A 24,671-nucleotide genomic window follows, 5' to 3' on the forward strand; every position below is an offset into this window, starting at 1 on the left:
TCAAATGACAATTTTAATAGACTTTAGAACAGAGTGTACGAGTATAAAACACTGGTTTTGTATTTCAAAAGTTGCAGGAAGATAGCCAGTCATTTTAAACAGTCTTCTACAAAACATATGCCAGTAGATTACATAAAAGACACTATATACAATATAAAAGAGCAGAAAACAATCCTCACTGTAAAAATAATTTAAAACAAGTATTTCAATTTAAAATATCTCCTATAGCACAAACTAATACATTGTGACATGCAAGTGAAAACTAAACATATTGCATTCTTTAGTGTAGCCAAATAAGAGCTGTATTAAATTTGGACAATGAGACAACATGCCAACATTTTCTGATGAATACAGGAGGCTGTTCTTAAATATTTATTAAGTGATGTATTTTATTTTCAAAGAACAGCTACTATCCATCTTCCAAAATGTAATAAATAGTAAAGCAAAGTATATGAATAATCTACACCGTAGAGTTCATTTGGGCCAATGTTGAAAAAGTGGTTTATAGAAAAATGCTGTTTCACTTACTACTGCACTGTGCAATTTTACAAAATAGTTCTAAAGGCTTGGAAACAATCCGCACTTGAAAATTCGCAACATCCAGTTCTAAGGCAGCCTAGCACTCGACTATACAATGTAATACTTTGAGTAGCTGCTTTGCTTTTAATATGCAAGGTGGAGCTAGCAAGTGGAAAGTTATTTTCCCAACCTCAGGCATGACCTCAAAACAGCGTGATTCCAGATCAGGTTCCTAGTCTGTGTTTTAGCCACTCAGCAGTGTAAGCAGACGCTCTCCGTATTTGAGTGAGTTTCTCCAGGTTTTGTTGCATCAGTAAGTATAAAGGAAGAGCTTATTTTTTTTTTTGCGCCTTTTCACATGCTGGTAGAAACACCGTTCTGAACTGAGCCTAGCTTCCACAGCAGAGCCTTGGCAATTTGTCAAATGCTATTTGTAATGCAAGCTGCGCTATAGTTGACTTTTGTATACAACATGAAAAACTTCTACCACGGGGGATCCATTTTGTTCAAAATGCCAGTATTATATTTGCTAAGGAGCCAATGTCAACGTCGCTTCATGTCCACAGGAAGTATTAAACTCAGTTACCAAAGCATTTTCACAGCACTTCTTGATCAGTCTAAAAAACAGGATTTCTCAAGTGCTCACTGTCTTGTTTCCATTTAACTATCTACTCACATTTAAGTATGTCTCAAACATACAAAGTAACTGTTAAAGCAAAAAATTAGCTGCCACAGTAGGTCTTAGAAAATGCCAGTGTTTAATGACAGACTAGGCAAAAATGAAAGGTTTAGCAGAAGCATAAGAAGATTTTAAATAAACCAAACTGTTACAAAGCAAGAGGTGTGAAAATACCATTCTTTGGTCTAAATTAGCTGTTCCCTTTATATTAGTTTAACATTCCAATGGCTTTTTCAAAACTGTTTAAAAATAATATAAGCTGAAATTCATTAAGCAAAAATATGTATTATATACATGGATGCCTGATCAGACAGATGAACTTAAAAGTGAACATAGTGACAATTATTTAGATATTCCTAGTACCTTAAAAAAAAAGATGAGTTAGTGTTGAGTGCGCAGTAATAGAATTTTATTGAAAAAGGTAAAAAACTAAGCATGAAAATCTGTTTTAGTTGTTTATAAACACTACATCCTTATGGTTTTGTTGCTCTAAATTCAGACGTAAACATTCATTCTGACATGCCAAAGCTCCTAATGCTGGTGGAAAGTTCCTGTAACCAGTCAGTGATCACTTTACAACTTGTTGCTCGGGTGATCAGTCCCTGCAGCTTCACTTGTATACGCTGATTCATCAGCTGCCGATTCATCTTGTTCAACTCCATCCTCCCCGAATCCAGCTTCCTCTTCCCTTTCTGGAGCATCCTCATCCTCTATGCCATTGTAAAACTCCTCCATCTCACTCTCATCCTCCACATCTAGGCTCTGACTACGACATGAACCACTTTCACTGCTGCTCCCGCAAGAGCTAGAAGATATGATATCGTCTTCAGAATCTGAGTATACCTCAGCCCCGTGGAAAATATAGCGATTTGGTGGTAAAAATAGATACTGAGTACCTGAAACAGAATTTCAAAAGTCAATAAAAGGCTAAAATAAATTATTCATAAAAGATCTTGCAAGCTTCTGGTTAGAAAGTACTGCATATATGTATTTTCATCAGTGAAACTTAACTGACAAAGCAGATTACGTTAGAAACCCCTTTACTTCAATGTATCATTAGAAACGGCACATAACAAATGCTTCACTGGGAAGCTCAGCGTTCCTTCTCCCCCCTCCCTATGACACAAAAAAGCATTTAAACCGTAATGTTTAGCAGCTTTTTTCATCAGTAGACGTATTCACAGCTACATTTCCATTACTTGGTTCTTCATCCATGCTGATTCTCTAGTGCGGTACCTCGTTACATCAGTTAAGAGACTACATACTGGAAGGCTTCCTTGGAAAGGCTAAAGTTTCCTTCAAAATGTGCCTGGCCCCAGCTGTGAGATTTACTTTTCAACTCCTGTCATGACTTCATCTTTCAGTTCTACAAGGCGGCTGCCACACCAAATTAGCACCTACTGTGACCAGCTTATACACACCTGAGGATCAAACTCATTTTTTCTGGAATTTTTGAAAGTGTTAGAAACTGATTTATTTTTTGATACTTACCTTAAACCTCCTAAACTTTGGTCTTTTTAGGGACTCTGTAATCACTGATTATAAAACCTATTATGAATTACAAAAAGTTTTCCTAGCAGCCTCTCCAAAAGAAATAAACAATACAATGATGAGTTATGCAGACACTTGTCTGAACAAAAATAATGACCAAAACCGACCGAGTCCCTCAAGGGTAACCTATTTATTGCTTTAAAGTAAGTCTAGAGTAAACATCTGGCCAAAAAACACAAAACACTGAAAAGAGTTAACGCTTACCATCCAGCCTTTTGCTAATCTGTTCTTTTGCAGATCTGTTTACCCAGCACTTCTTCAATATTTCATTTTTTTCTTTATTTTCTCCATTGTTAGATCCATTTTCCTTCATTGTTTCAGAGTTCATTAGTTCACTAGTAGGATTTTCCGGGTTTTCTGATGATGTTTGTGTGTCCTGAATCTTTTCCTCTGTGCAGGTCCCTTTAATTTCTGAGGCAGGGTCACAGTTTTCTACCTTACATTCAGCCGGCTGTTCTGAAGACACCACCGAAGTATCTGGTGGGGTCATTCTTTCTGGTGAACTAGAGTCTTCTGAAATGTTTAAAGGGGTAGGCGGTAGCTCAGATGAGTGCATTTCGAGCTCCTTGTGCGTTCGTGGAGGCTTTTCTGTTATTTCTGAAAGTTTTACTGAGTTGTAGCAGAGTTTTGTATATTCGCTACCTAGCCTTTGACATAACTCATTAATAATAACATCACAGTCTCCAAGAAGCTCCACGTCAAAGTGTAGATGAGGCAAAGGTTCCCTATTAATTAAGATCTGAGGCACTTCATGGGGGATGGAACCTATAAATAGAAAAGAGAATTTAAAGGTAGTCACTTCAGTTTTACTTTCAGCAGAGATCTACTTGAAAGTTTGATTCCTCAAGACTTCTCATTCACTTGCAACAAGACCAGGAAGAAGACAAGCAAATCTCAAATTTAACAACAGCAGTTTGAGGAGCTACGCCTACTGTAGCCTATCTGGACTTCTTTTCCCTGCTTTTCCCAGTAAGAAGTGTTCCTCTACTCCATCACTGAGAAACACATGCACAGAAATACTGACTACAGCAATGTTTGGTCAAGTGCTAAATAGATTATTAAAATTAATACTATAAACTCTTACAAGAACTGTGCCGATTTTTGTGCATGCCTTTTATGTACTTAATGCACATGAAGAATATCCTGCTGGTAAATGACATCCCATTAATTAGGTCAAAATACTTTCAGGTACAGTCTACACTGCACAGGGTTGCTCAACCCATTTCTGACATTTAGGCTTCCAAATCCCACCAGTTTGGTAACCTAGCGTTGATTCCTCAGATACCCAACCCACGAAATCCAGTTCTAGGACTCAGAAAGAGCAATGGTTTGTGTAGTAGATCCCAGCTTTCCCGTCCTTCTGCATTTCCTGGCAGCCTAAACACTAAGCTCTGCCTCTTCTGTAGGGAAGAAGATGTCACTAGGAAGGCCGTGGGTGCGGTACTGTTCCCAGTTAACAGCAGATGCTAAGCACACGTTCTGCTCAGGCGTACAGGTGAAGAGGATTTCTTTAGTACCAGTAAGTCTTGCACTCAGCAGGCAAATGATTGCCTGTCATGGTATTCTCTCAGCCTTCCCGAAGGGCATTTTTCTGTGACGTATATTAGCAGAGAAGTTTTTCCATATCACTTTTAAAAGCTGAGGGTCCAGATGGTGACACACTATATAATGCATACTGTGTATCATTTAGTACTAAGTACTGACTTTAAAATAAGCTACAACTCAGCCACCTGATATATACTTAATCTGATTTTTTGATCCCACATTTATGTTTTTAAAGATGATTCCTTTCTAAATCTTCCAAGTAACTCTGAAAGCATACTGCAAGCAGGGAGAGAAATTAATCAAATCTCAGAACAAAGTCATTCAAGTTTTAGGAGAGTAGTTTTTCAGATTATCATTTCATTACCTCGAGATCTGTCTGCAGTGCAGAAAAAGCACTTAGGATTTGTTTCTTCCTCTATTTTGCATTTCAGCTTTACATAGGCAATTAGTTTTCATCTTAGAAAACTAGATGCTTAATCTAGTTTCTTCACTGAATCAAACCAAAAGCAATTCTTAGAGGTCTTAACGGAGAGTTTTGCTTCTGATCCAAATCTTTGGAAGAAAATATTACCAGAGATAGCCACTTACTTGGAATCAATGCTACTGGTCTTACTTTCAGTGAAGACCCAATGACAATAAGGAGATCAACTTCATTTTTGTCGTACTTCATGGCGCGATGGAACTGCTCAGGTAAGTTCTCTCCAAAGAACACTATGTCTGGCTTCATGATAGCGAGCGGTTCATCAGGTGGACATCTGGGACATCTAGGTACAACCTGCATTAGAACAACTTCTATTACTACAATTCAAGGCTGTGCATCTTGAAAACCTGAGAATTTAGCAATTCACAGTGACTAATTCTGGCAAAAGACAAGTTTCAGTGATATTTCCTCATTTAATTTTTCTCTGGATATACAGACAAGTACATTTCTTACTCTAGCCTGCAGCAACTGCACACAGAAATAAAACTACAGCAGGAATAAAGAGTCAGTCTTCTTAAGTCAAAGGGGAGAAACCACGCAGATCTACACAGTTCTTATCTGACAGCTAAGACAAAGTCCTGCTCAGCACCAATGGGTAATTACCTCCTATTTGACAGGAATATATTTTTCTTGGTTTTATCAGAGCAAAAACTTACAATTTCGCTGACAGTTTACATTATAGGATCTGATGCAACCCCCTTCCTAATCAGAGAGTACACTGTACAGCTTTACCTCTCCTCCAAAAGGGTATGTGCGTTATACACATACATAAACAGGGCACTGGTGCAGGTGACTAGCAAAAAGCACACAGGAAAAGAACATAGGAAAGAACTTTTGGTTGGTCTCCATTTTAAACTCTTCCAATTCCTCCAAAAACAGAGCAGAATCCCTGTTCACTAAAAAAAGTTTACAAGAGTTACATTTGTGGAGAAGCAGGCTCCCTTTACTCCTGAAACCAGAGGATTTTCTGATCTTTGGGACCTCTTTGAACACTTTCCTATCTTAAGACTTTTTCAGAGAGAAGAAAAGCAAGAAGGTGAATGATGTATGTACAGACAATGCTTCAATTACTACTCAGCAATGTTTCTTTCAAATATTTCAAGTCTTCTCAGCTGTAATGTTAAAATACAATACCCCAGAATAAATCTACGGAGCTACCTGTAGCTGCAATCCTATAGCAGTCATCACAAGCACATTAGTGCTATGTAAAGGTGTAGAGAGATGTATGTTACCTATTGTAATTGGAAAATATATGAAAACTGACATTTAAATGCATAACAACCCCCTCTTGTACACAGAGTGTATGCGTAAAAAATAATACAGAACTTACTTAGAAAGTTTTAATCAAAGAACTAGTCTGTGGATGCCTGCAGTAGGACAAAAGACAATGCTTTCCATATGAGAAAACATCACAAGTAAAAGACCTTCCTCTAGTGTCAAAGGACCGTTCCCAAAAAATATGTGTCTTTGAACAAAGAATCCGATCCTCCTTTGAAGAAAATCTTGTGGGAGGGATGCGCAAGAAGTGATACGGTACAAGAACTAGGAACTGGTATGGTGGAAACCTTCATCACATACCCAAGCTAAAGAGCATCTAGTAACCCCATACTAAAAAGAAACCAACTAAAGAACTCCCCAAAAAGGAGCAGGTGGGTAGAATGCATCTTGAACTTCTTCCTCGGATCTTTACATATTAGAGAGAGCTCATAACACACAAACAGCTTAAGCTTTTCTGAAGCTTTTTACCCTGCTGTCTCTTCTGTTGATGTTAGTGATGCCCTTGCACTTTCAGTTCGAAGCTTAAGGAGGGAAAATAATTTGCTCTGTATTAGGAGGAAGATGAAATGAAGACCTCTAAATTTTGATTTAAAGAGACCAAGTAATATTAACTCCGTTTCCATCATTTCTCACAGGAAGTCCAATGACTTGTGACTTAATGGATCTCTGTAGAGCAACTGATGTCCCTGTCCAAATCATTTGAGTCACTGTAATGGGCCCATAAATGCGTTTCAACACTACACTACTCACCAGCTTCTCTGCTAATCCTCAGAAAGGTCGTCAGTAAGGGGGGAGATCTATTCCAAGAGCTGAAATTGATACCAAGAAGTTAAAGCTAGATAATTGGCCACTCAATTGCCTAGGGTCCTCTTTCCCTCCAGAAGTAGCACTCCCCCAAAACCCCACCACCTCTGCTGATGTACTTGTCTAATGAAAGAAAAATGGAATTTCTCATTGACTTTTGATGTTATCCGTATATCAAAAACAAGATTAGTAAAGATTACGTTGGTTTAAGAATATCCAAGAACTGGTGCATGTTTTCCATTTCTTGGTTTTTTCTTCCTAAATCTGAGACCCTTTCACTATTTCTTGAAGCTGCCTAAAACAGTCAAAAGCAAAGTTGAAGTGCTGTTTTTCAAAGTGACTGACAGTTGTTTTACTCGGAAGTTCTATCTGTGTGATTTATAACTGCTGCTACTTCTCATCCAGAAGGATGGTTGTGTACAGCAACCGTGAGAAAGAATCATGCTACAGGGAACCGGCACATTATCTTGGAAGTGGCAGAAGAATGAAGAGCAGCAACAAGAAATTGGTAGTTTTCTAAACAGATAATCTCAAACAATTCTCAGTCTACAATATGTTGAAAGGAAATCTTGGCAGAAAGATGCTAGCTAGACTCACTTGCTTGTGAAGCACCTATGACCATCAGGGGATGGACCAGACAAAGGAAAGGTAGCATTTTTAGGGAAAACTAAGGACGGGGGGCCATGTACAACTGAACCTTCAAATAGTGGGGACAGCAGAGACTAAGAACTGGACTATCGATTGGGACCCAGGTGCCAAAACCATTTTTGTGAAGGGCAACTTGTTAGAGAACAAAGCTGTTGAAATGGATAATGTTTTGTTTCATAAGTACGGAAAGGCTTCTTTTGATATCTAAGGAACCAAATTCTATATTCTAGAGAGACAACAGACAAAGAAACTGCATAGCGCTGGTTTGGGAAATGCAGGCTACAGAATAAAGGTAATGATGGCAAATAGAACAATTTTTTTTTTTCAGGCATAAAGGAGAAAGGATATTTTTTCTTTCAATAGTGCTGGGTTTTTTGTGTGAAATTATATTTGGCAATATTGATTTTGCATTATGAAAGTAATTCAGTATAACAGTAGGGCCTGCCCTGGAAAGATATACCTGGCAACAGGAGTGTAAGATTAGGGCTGATAGATTGAGTGTAAAAAGCTCCTTCACTCTCATCTTGGGAGTAAGAACCCCCTTTGTTCTCATTATTCACAAGTATTGCTACAGTCGTCTTCTCTCCACCTCCTCAAGCTTCCATTGCTGACCACCAGCAGGGTCAGGCCATCAGTGCAGGAGTTTGGTTCAGCATATAAACATACAATGATTAAAGTGTTGTTAGGAGAAGGAGTTCTGACCACTAACAATCAAACCAGAAAATTACAGAGTGCTTAGGAATGATTGTTTAGAAGGAAGAAAACCTAGACTCCAACCAGCTGGCTTTGAAGGTAAAGAAGCAGCAAACATCTGTAAGATAAAAAGTTCTCAAAAATAATTCTCTTACTGGGAAAGTAAACCAGGTTTCACATTCAATATTTCAGTGTTACAAAGCTTCACACTTATGAGATTCACATTTCTTAAAGCTTTAACTCAAACATCTCTTCTGAAAGGTTTTCATTGAGTTCCATTTCAAATGTAATACCTGAAAAATTTACATCCCTCCCATATTTCTTATCTAAAACTGCAACTGTGGATTCAAGCAGTTATCATAAAACATGAGCCTGTAGAAAGAGAATCCCCTTCCATTTGTATGAATAATCTGTTTGATCGGAGAATCATCATCTCTGATCCTTCAAAATAAGGGGAAGAAGAGCAAAGAGGGTCTCGCCAAGCCAAAGGTTCATCTGCTGTGACAGAGCAGAACTAACTCCTGCCTTGCCCTGGGGCACTTCACACCCAGATGCAGGGAGTTCCGATACAGCACAGTTCAGAAGTTCTAGAAAGTGCACGTCAGAGACCTCAGTTGATCCTCTGCCTTGCTCAGAGGCTGCTCTGTTGTTAGCAGCATCTCCATGCATCATCTACTATTTAAACATATCTTTAATGTAGGCAAATGCTCAAAGAGCAACCGATGTTATAAATAGCTAAGAATGCTTTCTCAGTGTGACTGTGAGTTCAGATTAACATAAAACAGGTATAAATCCAACTTTGTACTTACCATTTTAACCTGTACTTTTCTTGAAGGTGCCATTAAAAATAGACTCTTACGGTTTTGTTCTGCTTTTTCCCATTACCTAATTTTTGCAGTATAGTATTAGAGTACACTTTTAAATACTAGGGAAAATGCTAAAATACAGATATGCACTTTTGTGAAGTACATGCAAAGACGTGTAGCCTTTTAAAAGCAGATCTTTTAAGCAATCCAAGGGTGGTGTTTGGTGATATTTTTGAGAGTTACTTATTAGAAAGCTGCAGTGAGTTAAAGTAAATTTTTACCTGATTGAAAATATCTCCTCGAACAACTTCACAATCAACTTTGTATTTACAGATCAGGCAGGAAGCTGTTGCAAAGGAACCTGAGGAGAAAAACCCGTATGGTAGAAATAAGGATTTTCAGTCATTCAGATTTGGTCATTTTTCCCAAGCTGTTTTGACACAAAGGCTATTATGTTGCAGTGCTACAAAAATCAATCATTAAAAGTAATTTAAAATTAAGATACTTGTAGTACTAAAAGTAGTTCTTCTAGATGTTAGTCAGCAGAAATGTTGTTTTAGGAGTAGGATATACCACATGCATGTCAACAAAAATTGCATTGTGTCCTCATTCCCCCAACCTGTGCAAGCATATACAAGGTGAGGCGCACAGAACCTTCCCTTTTCCTCTTTACACAACTAACGGTACTGCCAGCAGCTCTGCAAACAGCAGCAGTGGGACACGAACCCATGTGAACTCAAGAAAGAGTAGGGCAAAATAACTAAGAAAATGGGTTAGTAAAATCTTTGTTATAGGCAGCTAAAAAGCAGTACTGTTCCTTTCAGCAGAAGAGAGAAGTTGCAGTTATAGTGTTCAAACTGAAATACTGCTCTGAACTTGGTACCCAGCTTAGCCAGTGCCTATTACTTGGCAAGAGCGTGTTAAGTTGGTTGCTCCATCCAGCCACTTGGTAGCTCTAACTGGGCTGTTTCTGAAGCAGCTGAAGGTGATGCCTGAGTATGTGGTAGAGCACTTGTGTCTCTGTTGGTCTAAAGGGAAAGCTTATCAGGTGGCCAACACACACAAGAAAATACACAGTGTGAAGTCACTGTGGCAAACTAGAGTGGCCTTTTGGTGCGCCCATGGCCAGGAGAGATAGGCCTACAAGGCCTTTTATCTGTGGAAGGAATAATGCCAGAAGTTGACAGAATGCTGAAGAATAAAGCAAAAAGATGACAGATTTTCTTCTAACCATGAAACAAGGCTTAAAAAAATAAAATAATAATTTGGGGATCTTTTTGACCCTGCACTGGAACGTGCCACTCATACAGCAAAAGTGTGGAGCTCTCTAATTTCTAATGGTGAATACGAGGGCAGTAAGAAAATTCTGTGACTGAGTCCTGTATGGGGGGTACAAAGGTCTCTCTTCAAAAGGAAACTTTTAGAAAGCTAACGGTTAAGATGTTGAAAGCTTTGCAGAAGCTAGGAACAGTTAAAAACCTCTGGTACCAAAACTTTATCTGGGGTATTATTTTAAGCCACCCAAACCAAAGATATTTTCTGCTCCTAAGCTACGCGCAGCAGCCAACCATCACTTACACTGCTAAATGAAGGGAGTCTGGGGCTCACTATGACATCAGAACGTGCTTTGGGGTATGCTACTGTATCTGGGTAAGACAAAGAGTGGAAGCACAGAAGAACTTGGAGCAGATAATTTATGAACAACTGGCAGTTCAGGTCTGCTAATCGCTGCTGGCGTGGAAAGTGCACAGCTTCTGAAACGCTTGCTCAGCATTGCAACTCCCAGAACTTGCGGGATTCCAAAGACTACAGGAAGTATGACAGTTATTATTTGCTCATTATGATTTGTTTATAGTAATAATTTGGCCCTTTGTACAGTGTGTTAGGGACATGTCTGTCAGGCTAGCAGACCTAACCCTGTCTGAGGCATCTGTTGCTACCTGCTTGCAACTCTATTAGGTGAGTTATTTTTCACTGATCAAGAAGTTATGCTGCCCCATGCATAAGTCATGTGTAGCCAGCAGGTCACTGCCTCTATCATCCAGCTACAGCAATGGCAAGGAATATGATCCAACTCCAGACATGCTGCTCGACTTCAAAAGCCATTTTAAATTCAGAAAATGCATCCAAGACACAGGAGTTTTGATAGTAGCAACTTTACTGTAGGTCTGCAGTATGAAATGGGTTCAAAGGTTCATATATGAACTCCCCAAATCATTACAGGGTTTCTTGTCATGATTAACTTGCCATTGCCACAGCTAGACAATAAAGACAGAATAAATGTAGCATTATGAACTCTTATTAGATAAGAGTTTCAATTTCTCTTTACCCACTACTGTTAGTCAACTAGCATTCGTTAAAGAGCAGCATAACTGGATGTCAGATAAAGCCTGATGTGCTCAAAACACCCTTTGCTAATTTCCAAAGGCCTCAAAATCTCGAAGTTCATAGCATGTTGTCAAAGAATCTTTTAAATTTATAATCAACTTATACAGGACGTACAGTGAAGATGGTCTGAAATCTCATTACTGTAGTGTGCAACTGCAAAAATAGGAAGCTTGAACGTGGCTGTGACGTGTAAAAACATAACCATGTAAGAAGTTCATGGTAACACAGAATGCGAACCAAAAGAAAATGCATGACACACCAAGTACAAATGGAAACTAGCACCAGATTTGGGTTATTCGACAGAAACGGTTCTCCTGTGTGCTGTCTGGCCACCACGGCAGAACACCACGTTTGCTCTGTTTGAATAAAGAAAATTGACGAACCTGGCACCAAGCTAAGCTTTGTAGATAAGGAAACCAAGTGAGTTTGGTCCCTGGAAAAGGTGGAATTAGACAGACAGGTCTTACAAACGTGCCAACACTGCTTTTAAGCAAGAAGTCTACTAAATGATCCAAACATGCACTTTAAGAACTCATTTTCTGCATCCTTTCCTTAAAAATGGATCCTTAGCCTTTTAGCTTGACATATGCAAGTCCTTGGAAATGGAAAGCATATCAAGCAACTAATTAAGAGATTCCACTTAGTTTGGTATCATAACTACAGAATGTGTACGACACTGAAGGTGTAACAAGATGATGTGCAGTTCAACTGAACAGGTGATTAATCCACAATATTTTATACGTGAGGTAAAGTCACTGAAGTGTCAGGGTATTTTAAGATTTCAATGGAATATATTCTAAATAAAGAATCAGATAACAGCTAAACTCCATTTCATTAATAGCGAGAGGGACTGAAAAAGACTGACTTCCACACTGTGTTCTCAGTCATGAATATAAAGGAGCACAAAATACATTTCAAAAGTTCAGGTCTAAGCTTGTGTGAACAGGGTGTGGATCTTCACTGATAGACAAAGGCCACCGTTTATCAAGCATAATTTCTGAAAGAAATTTCCACTTGAAACACTTCTGATTTAAATACTTAAGCTACCTAAAAAAAAAATAAAATTAGCATTTTAAAAGCGGGATATTTGTTGCCAAGAGTACCAATTCAAGAAAAAACCCCATTAATTCCAATAGCGATTACCTTGTCACATGCACCAGTAAAAATTATTCCTACACATAAAATAAGAAAAGTGAAACTAAACCCACTAACCATGACACTGTATTATCCTTTGGATTCCTGCAACCTGTTCCAATGTGTCTATGTTCTGAGTATAGTTGCGAAGTAGTTTTCCTTCTTTATCCATCAAAGCTATGAACTTGTGACAGAGAGATGGCTGGAATTGTCCTGGATAGATTTCCTAGGGAATTCAGAAGTACATTAGAAAGTGTAAGTCTTTACTCCAACTCCAGCAGTTCACACAGGGCTGAATATTATCAATAATGATGATGTCAGCAGTTAATGTTGTCACTCCCTTTGCATTTTGCCATTTCCCTCAGATCCAACTCTTAACAGCTGAGCTTCTGATCATGTCAGGATGACTTGCTCCACATGGAAGCTGGTATTTTGTTCTTCACAGAGCATAAAAGCAAGGTTTAGGTCTTTTTTGGTTTTGAGAACTATGAAATAGGAAAGCTTTTTTTCCTTTGTAAGTGTCAAGTAACCTCAATATTTGTTATTAGAAACATATGGTTTAACTGCAGTCAGACAAAAATTTCACAAGGAATTTGGATTCTGGTCTTTTGGTTCGGGATAAGCAGTTTTTGCTCATCAGCATTATCAGCAGCCGTTCCTAGAAGATGGGAGCCTAGAAAGCAGAATGACATTGGATATAGGGGGAAGACAGGTGGACCTCAGACCAGCTCTGCCAATTTAGCTGGTTACAATAATCATTAAATTAAAACCATATGGCTTAGCAGAGCAGTTCCACTGTGCCTGACAGATGCTTAGCCTTTCCATTAGATCACGGGAGAGGAGGTAGATGCACCTAAAGAGCATATGGAAAAAAACGTAGGCACTTTTGTAGAACGGTTTGAAGAATGGTTTGATGTTCACTCAGAGTGAGAAAGGAGCCTGCCAAAAGGAAAAATTGAATGTAGGCACCCAGCTGAAAGCTTCACACTAGGAATGTCTGTCTCGAGCTGACCACCCCAGGTGGTACCTCTGGTTGCTGCGTAACAAGGAGGACAGCAGCAGCAGCACCATTCTGTTTCTCAGGAGCAATTATTTAGGGGAGGAGCTTGAATTCCAGACCCTCTGCTCTCCAGACACTCTCTCACCACTGAAGAGCGACTGGGCTGCAGTCTCACCTGGGAAAGTGAGGCCTTTTTACAGAAAAAGCACAAGGGTCACCAGCAAAACGAAGTCTGCAAGCAGGAGGCTGCTGCTTGCCTTTACCAGTAGAAACGTAAAGCTGACACAAAAGTTCTAGCACAACAGTGAACTGTTAAATTAATCTTTGTGACAGCTCTGCCTACAGCTACCATATAGCCTAACTATTAACAAACAAAAAAGACTTTTTGAAAGCATTTGTTTTTTCCCCAAAATATTTCAAGTTACTCATAATTCTGAAGCTACATGGGTCTTTGGAGTTAAACTGCAGCAACGATCCATGATTGCTCCTAGCGCTGTTACCCTGATTATGAATACCCTAATACATGATTATCATTAGATATTCAGGTGGTCCTTAGCTTTTATATCTTAGTCTGAAGAAGCAAGACGTGTCCTGCTGCTGAGCTCTGCAAATTTATTTGGCCATTCTTTGCCCCTAGAATGAAAGGAACCGAAGATTTCATGGAATAAGAAATGAATATTCTAACTGAGCTGATGGGACAGAAAAGGAGAAGTAGGAGAAATTATTTAAGTAAAAAAGTATCAGCCAAATTGGATTTGGTCTATTCTGATAAAACCTGTGTATAGACAGGCTTCAAGTGGGTTGGGTTTTTTGTTTCTTGTGGGGGTTTTTTTTGGATTTTTTATTAAATATGAAAAAGCCAAAGAACTGAATATACTAATGAGCGTCAAAATATATTAGTATCTGGACAGGAGGCTTTCAGAGAAAGCTAAGCAGCTGAAAAATGCATTGATTTTTCCTTTCCAATCTTTAAAACATAGTACAGCAGCAGCATAAATTGTGAGCAAAGGGAAGAAAGAGTGAGCATAACTAGTAGTGATTGATTTTCACAAGTCATTACTGGTTCTGTGGTAATTCTTACAATATTCTGTCTGATTTTTTTTTTCCCTGTGGAAATTTCAGACTAAGTGCAATTATTTTTTTTTGTTTCTACATATGTCTACAGCTTCTACAATCCCTTCTTGTCTTGGAGATGTACTCCCTGCTTTTTAAGTTAAATTGTTTAATGTCACTAATATCTTTCCAAAAACTGCCGCTTTCTCCCTTTTAAGCAAACACAGTTCCAGCAAAAAGGCTTTAATTCTCTAAGATGTACAGATCCTTGTCACAGTTAAATCAAAACCTGAAACAAGAACAAACCTATTAGTGCATGAAAACTGCTTTACTCATCTGTAAATACAGTGATAAAATGTGAATGTATTGTATGACACTGAACAGCATGCCACAGCATATCAAATTCAACTGTAGCATTCCACATCACTCATGTGCGGCCCAAAAGTTTCTCATATTCTTTCATTTTTTAGAGAAAGTAAGAGCAGCTAAGATTACTGAGTTTTTATCTATCTTCCCTGAAATTAGAGACGCTGTCTAGAATGGTTGTACGTATCATGAACTTGTAACAGGAACAGTAAAAATAGGCTTAAAAAAAAAAGAGAGAGAATGTTGCTAAATATTTCTAATAAGGTTAATATGTGGTTGCATACAATGACTGAAGTAACACTGAGGATATAAAACTGATACACTGCAAAGACCTGCCCAAGGAGAGAGCTGTTACACCACTGAATGAAGTCTCTCATTAAAGTAAATTCAATATATTAACTTATTTTTCTGTCTTGTTTATAAGAAAAGACAAAGATACTGTTTTGTTAACAGAATAGTTTTATATCTGATTTATGCATTTTAACATTTTTATCTGTCTTTACTGAGCAAGATAAGAACTGTTGGAAAACCATACCTTTGCAAACTTAAAAAACGGCCTGGGATCCTTTCTGAAGTATTCTATATCAAACATTGCTTGAGGATCTGGAAGGTCTGGGAAGTCTACAGCAAGGCGTGCATAGATGCCATCTCTTGATCTAAAGTCAGGTATTCCACAAGACACAGACACCTGAAATACATTTTTGCAATCTGAAATAAGCAAAACTAATAAAGACTTGGTACAATAGAGACTATTTGGAAACCACACTTCTGTATGCTCACAGTGCTCAGAGACATTAAGAACAAAACCAGTCTGGGTTCTCTGTATTTATTTTGTTTTCATTTTTCTCTTTTTTGGACCAATATGACAAATCCCAAATCGCACGCAGAAGAAACAGCACAGGAACAAAGTCTGACAACTGGGCCAAAAACCCCTTTAGTACAATCCATTCAGGCAGTTATAGGACACCAGAACTTACTTTTACTACTGGAAGTTTTGTCAGAAGTGAACAAAAGTTTAAAATAGCATTGCATTAAGTTTGATTAGTAAGTGTTCATTGATCTTCCAACTTAGGCTTGGACAAGGTGGCTGATTTTATTTCTTTTTTACATGCTAACACAGTAACATAATAGATTCTTACTTTTGATAACAAACGCCTTTTGATAAACAAACATTATTTATCAGAGCATTGTAGTAGTCAATAAAGACTAACATTTATTGTCTCAGACTACCCCAAAATGGTATGGGAAGAGGAGAAACAGGTGTATGACAGCAACTATAGAAAGAGCAAGATTGGGCAACAGAAGTAGCAGTGCTTTTCTCACAAGCTCATTTGAATTACTCATCTTTTCTGAATGGTGTAACACCCTGTGTATGAACAGAAACAAAAAATGATCGGCTTTCATATCATGATCTGGTACGTTGGTATAAAGCTGTACAACAGTTAAAAATATTCTTTAGTAAAACAGTGAGTAATTAATTTTATTACCATCATAGAGCAGCAGATGTTAAAAAGAAAACTCAGACTCTGACCCTTTTTCTTTTTGAGTCCTATTCTTCTAGTCCCTCTAGCTCCATCAGGTATTTTAAAATCCACTGAGATTTTGGTTAAAAAAATCATTACCTTTGTTTCAAATGAAAAAATGACTAGGATAGAAAATGTTTTGGAACAGGGAAATGCGATCTTCATAAGTATTTTGTGTGGAAGCAACTGTTTAAGAGTTTAAATTTATACAAATATTTTCTTGTAAGAATAGAGATCCTGTCATTTCCAACTTAAGATCCAGTCTTGCAGTGTGCATCGTTCTAGTGGGCAGCTGTGCCTCCTCTTCCCGTCTAGCACAATTATTTGATTACGAACCTTGCGAGGGTCACATCATCTGCATGCTGTAAAGCACTGGATAAGTATTTAACCATCTGTATATTATATTCCCCCACTGTCATTGCAGCAATACGTACCCCAGCTCCAGTCAAGACCATTATTTTTCTGCATTCTTGTAAAAGTTTCACAGCATCATCAATAGTATTAATATCTTTTCGTTTTTTTCTTTTTGGTGGTTCTGAAAGAATGTTTATAACGATTTGCCACAGTGTCATGTCATCCAGTTCAGGCGGAGGGATTGTTTCCGGGAGCAGGTCTTTCAGAATTGTCCGTGGGTCTGTACCTAACATGAGATGCTGCTGAACAAAAGTGTAGGGACCTAAGAAAATTAAGAAATACAAATATTTAAAATTGAGTCAAGTATTTCAGATGGTCATTGTCCCATTTATTAATGTTTACTACTACAATTTCATTAATCCAACTTAATGCTTCATTCATCAAAACTCCTGTAAGTTTTGGTCTAAATTCTGATGTGATAGTATAGCTAGCGGTTTTACTTATTTATTATTATTTTATGTTAACCCATGAAGGATTTCACAACAAGTTAGTCAAGGTAGAAATCCCAATTCATAGCAAACTTGACGGCTCTTAGAGGTGTATAAGATTTTCACAATGTATCTCCATTTGTTTTTTTCTAATGTTTTATAAGGTATTTACAGTAATAAGCTGAATAGACAACAAACACACGTATACTTTCTAGTCATATTATAAAACTTCACTCTAAAGAGACAAATAGGGCCCACGAATCCATGGATTTTTGTTGTTCTTTTAGTCATCTAACACTAATGATTTCAGACATGACCTCCTACAGCCATCAAATCAATCTTTCCAGAAACACTTGAGATTAGAGCAGTACAAGAAAAATAGGTAAATCTTAAGAAGTTAAACTAAGACAACCCAAGTAGCTGTCACTACAGTTACAATACACATAAAGAAAGCAATTGTTACAGATATTCACCCAAAAGGTATCAACAGTGATGCTCTAACAAGGGATCAGCAAAGACAACACATGGGCAGATTTTAAGTGGAATATTGTGTTGTCATAACGTGTTTTCTTGCTGCTGTTCTTATCAATACCGGCAAAATGGACACTGCAGTATGTACTTACGCACCTGTGTTAAGACAAGAGACCTCAAGTCCCAACCCCACGGTGCCCTGGAAGCCCCTGTCCCACACAAGTCACCAGGGACTGTAGTGGTTATCCAGTCCTGGGTGAGGGACCTCACACAGAGGCAAGAACCTTCTACTGAGTTACTAACTGCTGTGCTTAACTTACCTATCGCTAATATGCAAGATATATGCAGACTAATAATTCCCAAACTGATGTAAGACTTGGGACAGTGAGCCCTACAGACTGGCTAAAATCATACAAGATTCATCTTCTTGTTCCTTAAAGTATTAACGCTACTAAGTAAATAGGCTAGAAATATGCCATAAATCTGTTCAGTTTAATGAGTCTGTGTGTACACAGGATATCTACACAAAAAAAGACAGTGACAATTTTAATCAAAATACAGCAAGTTTAAAGAGGTTCTTTTTTAAAACTCCTTGAATAACATACAGAATACAGTCAACTCTAAGCTGCTCAAAAGCAGTAACTGCCATTTCTTTTGCAACAGAAGAAATCCCTGGAAGACTGGGAAGAAGAAAGTAACTGTTCAAAGGCAAACAGCATCTAAGAACATGATATAGGCTTCTACCTATACGTGGTCTTGGGGTCCAATCGCTAGAACTTGCATGGGAGGCTCTGTCGTCTTCATCACTATCACAGGAGTGAAACCCATTGGCTATGATTTCATCACTAAAAAGGAAGTTATCTGCAAGACAGCACAACAATGACAGGTTACACGTCAGCCAAATGGCACAGATGTATATTTAAATATATCATAAAACCTAAAATTGTATGCTTTTACAGTTAATTGCAACAAATTACTAATAGGCAGTTTTATCACTTACACACAGAAAATTTCTATGTTTTTTGAGTTTATAAATGCTCTCAACGTTTCAGTGGACTTGGTGCCTTAATACTGGGCTTTAGTGGGCTGGATGTTGACCTTAGTGAAATTTTCATTCTATAAAGCATTGGTTTTTTGTACCTTACAAGTAATCCAAATGTTTTAAAAGTACAATTAAAAATTCCTTTCCCTTACAGTTCTCACTGCATTCAGCTCACTGAGAAACTGGATTAAATGAAAACATGTCACCATTTATAGACTAATCTTACTAGGTTTTAAGAGCACAACATTTTAAAAGAAACCCACAAATACACGCTTGGATACAACTAAGTTATAGAACGTGGTTAGGCTGTTGTCATGCAGCTGAGCTGCAACAGGTGACCATGCACAGGCTTGTATGAGATTAGAGTTATGACAAAAAATGTGCTGCCTTGAACCACCTTCACTAAGTCTGTCTCGCCCACTTTACCCCACAGCTGGGTTTGGCTCAGCAAACCACACAGTTACTGCAGCTCAGCTCGTGGCCTTCCGCCAGGGAAACTCAATCTAACTTCATCGTGTATCCAGATGAAGGAGTCCAAAGAAGAACGAGATACTTGTCTTGCAGCATGCCGTACTAAGCTAACATTTAAGGGGAAATCTAAATTTTAACCTGAGCATCTTATTAGAAGATAGACTACTAAACCTTTGCTATAGTCTTTTTTTATTAGAAATAGCCACAGCAACTGTAGCTTAATTTGTTGGAAATCTAAGACTATGTACAAAGGAGAACAAGTCTCACTCATGCTCTCTAAAGCAAAGAATCTCTATAAAAGTTTTCAATCTCGGTTTGAATAAACCCCTACAATATTTTAGCTAGGTTACTTTGCTTCACTCTTAAATAAAGAACACCACAAAACACCATCATTTTTTATTCAGAGATTGCATTGTTCTGTTCTTTCCCTTGTTCGCATAAATACTTTATTCTGATTAGAATGGAAAAAGGTAGCGGACAGAAATTTGCTTTTTGTACTTGCTGTCTTGTTCTTCTGAGACCACGGGTCCTCTTTTGACATTACTATTTCTTATTATTAATCTCCATATTTACAGCATTTCACTTGCACTTCATTACGCATGCAGTCAGTGAGCATATTATGCAAAAAGCATTATGAAGAAGAAAAAAGTTGATTAGTACACATCAGTAAGTGTGAAGTGCAAGTTTTACAAAAACTACCTTCATGTCTAGAATCAAAGTCAACATAGTTAAAGCCTCATCATATACAGATGACATCGTGGTGCATTTAAGAAACACTGTGATAGATATAAAGAGGCTAAAGTAACAGTTTAAATTGTAACACTCCCTGTGTATTCATTTGGTTCCTCAAAGGACTAAAGGGAACATGCTTGCCAGAATTGAGCAATCCACAGCAAAACATCCCTGAGGATGCAAGTAACTGGTGGAAAAAGGCTTCACATAAGGCACCAATAACAGTTCATTAGCTTTAATCTTGCGCTGTTCCAATGAAGTTTTTAAATACCAAGGCTGTTCAGAGCTTATTGTACAGCTCTGTTACCTTTGGGATTGTTTTTGCCCAGGCAGAAATTTTCTGTAGAGTTTTACTATGGAGTTAGAGGTAAAATAACTGCATTCCAGGGTAAAATGTAAAGACTTCACTGACAGAATGCAATATCATATACCCTTTAAGAAGTCTTTCCAAAGCACTGCCTTAAAGAACAAAACCCCTCAAAACCTCTCTGCTTCAATAATGCAATGCCAGTACTTCCATACTTGATGCTGCCCAAACAGTATGCTTCAACCAAGATACTTTTTAGAAGATTATAGTTTAGCTTTTGCCACAGCCACTGAAATCTTAACCAAGACTGTAATGTGAAGTTATTTAAAGAATTGGTCAAGATTGGTGCTCTTGTGCTTTCTGTGTAAGTTCCCAAGAAACAGAAATAAAATAATTTCAAGGCAGAGATTGTGAAAGGGAAACAGGGCTTTTGATTTTTTCATTTTTAATGACTTGTTGCCAGCAACACAGCAAAATAAGTCTTTTCAGAAGTGAGAGCCCAGTCGATCTCCTTCTGTGAAGCCCAGCACAAGAAACAAGAGGCTCTGACAAGGACCGCTCAGAACGAGAACCCCTTCGGTTCAGACAGGGCCGCAGCTGGTCCCAAGTTGCGTTCGGCGTTAGGGTTCAGGGGACGGAAGGAGCACGGCCGCTCTCCCGGCGCTCAGGCACAGGTCAGCACCGGGCCCGGCCAGGGGGGAGAGCCTGGGCGGCTGCCGCGGGGAGGGAGCCCCGAGCGCCGGCGCAGGGAGGAGGGGGCCGGCCGCGGCCTCTCCTACTGGGCCGGGCCGCCCCTCCCGGCTGCGAGGGGCCGGCGGGCGGCCTGCCCCCCGGGGGGTAGAGAAGGAAGGGAGGGAGGGAGGAAAGGAGGGATGGGATCCTCACCGGGGTGCGGGGCCGGCGCCTCGGCCGCCCCGTTTGAACACTGCGCCCGCCTGCAGCCAACGGCCGCCTCCGCCGCCTCTTCGCCGGGCGCCGCCTCCGCCCCCTCCCCCCGGCCCCGCTGCTGCCCCGGCGGCGGCGGAGGCGGCTCCGCCCGGGGCAGGCCCCGCAGCCCGGCCCTATTGTCCGCGCCGCTCCACACCGCCGCCGCCTCGTCCTCCTCCTCCGCCCGGCCGCCGCCATCAGCGATCACGGCCGCCGCCGCCGCCTCCTCCTCCTCCGCCTCCTCCTCCTCCTCCTCCTCGCCCGGGGGCTCCGCCGCCACAGCGGCGACGGGCCGGTCCGGGCGTTGTGCGGCCGCCGCGCCCCACCCGCCGCCGTCGCCGTCTTCCGAGTCTAGGCGCTGGCGCTTCAGAACGGGCTCGTCGCTCTCGGCGGGGCCGGCGCGGCGGGGCCGGAGGAGCGGAGTCTCCTCGTCCGCCATCTTGGAGAGTAGCAACCGCCGCCCCCCTCCGCTCGCGCCCGGCGCAGCAGCGCGCAGCCGCCCCCTCCCCCCTCCCCGGGAGCGATTTAAAAGGCGGCACGTGACCGCGCCACCGCCCACGCGGGCGCCCGCGCCCCGCGGAGGCCGCAACAACAACAAACCGGGTCACGTGAGGGGGGGAGGGAGGTGGGCTGAGGGGGGGCGCTCGCAAGATGGCGGCTTCACCGCAGGGGGCAGGGAGCGGGGCGGCGGACGCTGAGGGGAGCGTTACGGGCCGGGAACCGGCCCGTAACGCTCCCCTCAGCGTCCGCCGCCCCGCTCCCTGCCCCAGCCTTTTACCTCATGGCGCTGTGGTGCCGTTCCCGGCGGGAAGGGGGAAGCCCGTCCTTGCGGAGCTTGTGCCTCCCTCTCCCCCCACACCCTCGCTCCCTCCCTCTTCCAGTAAGAGCTCTAATGACAGGTAGAATTTCTCCCTTACAGGCCTCGATAACGACAGCTTTTTTTTTTTTTTTTTTTAAAAAAGACCCCTTTGAGTTAAAATTGCTGATACGTAGGTTTTTGGTTTGTTGGGTTTTTTTCTTCAAAAGGGATTTTTTTTTAGATAACTGACTTCATAGCTGGTATATGTATTGGCGGGGGGATTTTATTTTTTTTTTTTTAATGCCTGGTTCTTTCAGGCATTAACGACCGCTCAAAAGATACACGTGCCATTTCTCACACTTTACCTATGTCTTAAAAAGAAGCTGTGAAGCAACCAGATGTTAATCAGAGCAGCTTTTCCATTACTCTGTGCAAATTTGCATGCAAGCATTTATTTTCCTTATTGAAGCTGAGGCACGATTCACATTTCCTAAAAAGCACGTGCTTTTGTCAGGATGTAAAGGAGAGGTATGACTTTAATATTGTCGTTTTGGTGCTTATTTATGTGAAGACTGCATTCTAAGGAAGAAGATGTGTAAGTGATACAGGTGTATGATCTAAAGCTTTCAGGGAAGGTGTTGATGAGGAAAATATTCAAGCATCCAGAAGCTGACACTGATATTGCAAGCATTTATATGAGTTAATGATGTTGTTGCAGTCATTGCCCCTAAAGCGGGGAGTCGGTTTGTTAGGGCTTTGGTTCTCTTCATTATCTGCAGCTCTGAGCACGTGTGGGGACGAGGATGGAGCATGAAATGCAATTTGAGTTATATTATGCGTTGAACTTCTTGAAGGTGTGTACTCTACCCTTGGGAAGCAAAACAACTAAAGTCAGTTGAGAAGAACAGGTATTGGATGATTTGATGTATTTTATAAGAATAATTTCAAATATAGATTTCCAGGTCTTGCTGTTTTATTTAAAAGGCCGTTTATGACTTTTAAAAGTTGATGGTAAACCTCCAGCTGTACTGAACCAGAATTTAGTGTTGCTCTTGGCTCTAAACAAGCAAAATTGTTGATAATATGTTAGGAATGAATAGAAACGTTTTGTTCGTGATTGGGTACAGAGAACAAATATGAGATTTCCTCACTTCCAGTACTGTTTGTACGTTCTGGGCAACACTCACCAAAACATAGGGAGACACATAAGCTGTGCCATCTCTGGTGCTGTGACTCTTTCAAATAAAGTTTATGTCCTGAAGGCAATTTCTTAATTTTTTTCTGTGCGTTATATGCAGGTTCTCTTGCCCTCATTTTTTGGATGACATTTTGCTCTGTGATTTGTCCCACTGAAGTCAGCTGGATCAGTAAAAGACTGAGTTATTATTCAGCATCAGTATTTTGTGTCCTCCCCACGTGAACCTTCAGACTGTGCTGTGTGACCCTTTGCACCCCAAGCACTGGAAAACTCGGGGCGGGGGGACACAAGTATGGTCACTGCCGCAATTTGGGTCAGACCCCTTGTTTACTTGGTCTGAACAGACAAGAATATGGAAGGCACCAAGGCTTCAGCGAGCAAATTCCCTGTGAACAAGCAGCTTGCAAGTTTCAGGGTTTTCTTGTCTGAATCCAGCTCTTGTGCCTGCGGTTTGGCTTGCAGCACAGAAATAGCCACTGAAAACTGGAGGTAAAAAGGGTTAAAGAGCCTTCCCTTTCACCTTAGGCAAATATGCAAGAAATACTTGGACAAGAACGATATGTCAGGAGTGCTATTGGGAAGAGGGACAGCTGTTTGTTTTTTATCCTCCCCCAAAGTACAATCTATTTAAATATTTACATGATCTCTTGCTAAAATGCTTTCTTTTCTTTCCTATACTTTTCTGGTTTATTATTAAGTTGTGAATGTTGGAGAGATTTGTAATTTCCAATTCTTCCACTTTGTGGAAAAAGTGTATCTATTGTTTTATTTACTCAGAGAAATATGGTAGTAGTGTTTTCTATCAAATTTAAATGGTTTCACAGAGGCTTGTGCTTTGCTATTTCATATTACTGCTTCTTCTTTTCATGGACTTTATATATTTTATAATCTTAATAGACTATCTGAACATGTATGTTCATGTTTACATGTGTGTAAAAAAAGGAGATTTCAGACAATAAAACCTTGGAAAGAAAGAAGTGGGAGGCTAATATTATATGTAGGTAATTTCAGAAGATTAATACATAGATAATAAAATAAAGCACTTGTAAATGCAGGACTTATTTTATAAATGGTTCTGAACGGACCCTAGGTCCTTCACTGATTAACACACACTTGTAGCCTCACTCACACCCTGTGTATCTGTTCTGTGTAGACTCTCTGATTAGGTCACTGCATCTAAAAATGTGTAATTATCCAAGGCACCTGTTCGTAAGGGCTGGTTTAAAGAATCAGCAATATTTAATGACATTAAACATCTTGGATTACAAAGCTCTTGCAGGGATGGGAAAAGTAAAAATAGAGCTCCTTAGGCTCCAGAGGAAACACTTCAGCAAGTGGTTAGTATTACACCTAGGAAGTAATCTTTTTAAATCAACAGATCATTGGAGAGACTGCAGTTAAACGTGTCAGTAGC

General features: G+C 40.0%; 2 protein-coding genes across 5 annotated transcripts in view; one reads left to right on the top strand and one right to left on the bottom strand.

Annotated features, from left to right (window-relative positions):
* Positions 1–21,812, bottom strand: SIRT1 (sirtuin 1). Its single transcript, XM_074590019.1, has 9 exons — positions 21,219–21,812; positions 18,526–18,642; positions 16,903–17,144; positions 15,481–15,633; positions 12,605–12,752; positions 9,286–9,365; positions 4,883–5,069; positions 2,954–3,514; positions 1–2,094 (listed from the first exon to the last, which is right to left on the bottom strand). The coding sequence occupies exons 1-9, from the start codon at positions 21,697–21,699 to the stop codon at positions 1,772–1,774; spliced, it is 2,292 nt and encodes a 763-aa protein (XP_074446120.1). The 5' UTR covers positions 21,700–21,812; the 3' UTR covers positions 1–1,771.
* Positions 20,906–24,671, top strand: part of DNAJC12 (DnaJ heat shock protein family (Hsp40) member C12) — a 14,832-nt gene continuing 11,066 nt past the window's right edge. Inside the window, exons 1-2 of one of the 4 annotated variants that reach the window (XM_074590022.1) lie at positions 22,305–22,967; positions 23,358–23,746. The gene's annotated coding sequence lies outside the window, so the exon portion shown is untranslated. Of the gene's footprint in view, positions 21,008–22,123; positions 22,141–22,304; positions 22,968–23,357; positions 23,747–24,671 lie in introns of those variants that run through there. The other 3 variants (XM_074590023.1, XM_074590020.1, XM_074590021.1) reach the window with 3 other exon arrangements.

This window comes from Larus michahellis, chromosome 6 (assembly GCF_964199755.1).
Source record: "Larus michahellis chromosome 6, bLarMic1.1, whole genome shotgun sequence".
NCBI lineage: Eukaryota > Metazoa > Chordata > Aves > Charadriiformes > Laridae > Larus > Larus michahellis.

What these genes read in the sequence shown, in the direction of transcription:
- SIRT1 (XM_074590019.1), bottom strand. Translation starts at nt 21,699, where the DNA reads ATGGCGGACGAGGAGACTCCGCTCCTCCGGCCCCGCCGCGCCGGCCCC. An exon ending in GGCGCCGGCCCCGCACCCCG is followed by an intron (nt 18,643 to 21,218) that starts GTGAGGATCCCA and finishes GCTGTCTTGCAG; the next exon opens with ATAACTTCCTTTTTAGTGAT. An exon ending in TGGTCTTGACTGGAGCTGGG is followed by an intron (nt 15,634 to 16,902) that starts GTACGTATTGCT and finishes AATGTATTTCAG; the next exon opens with GTGTCTGTGTCTTGTGGAAT.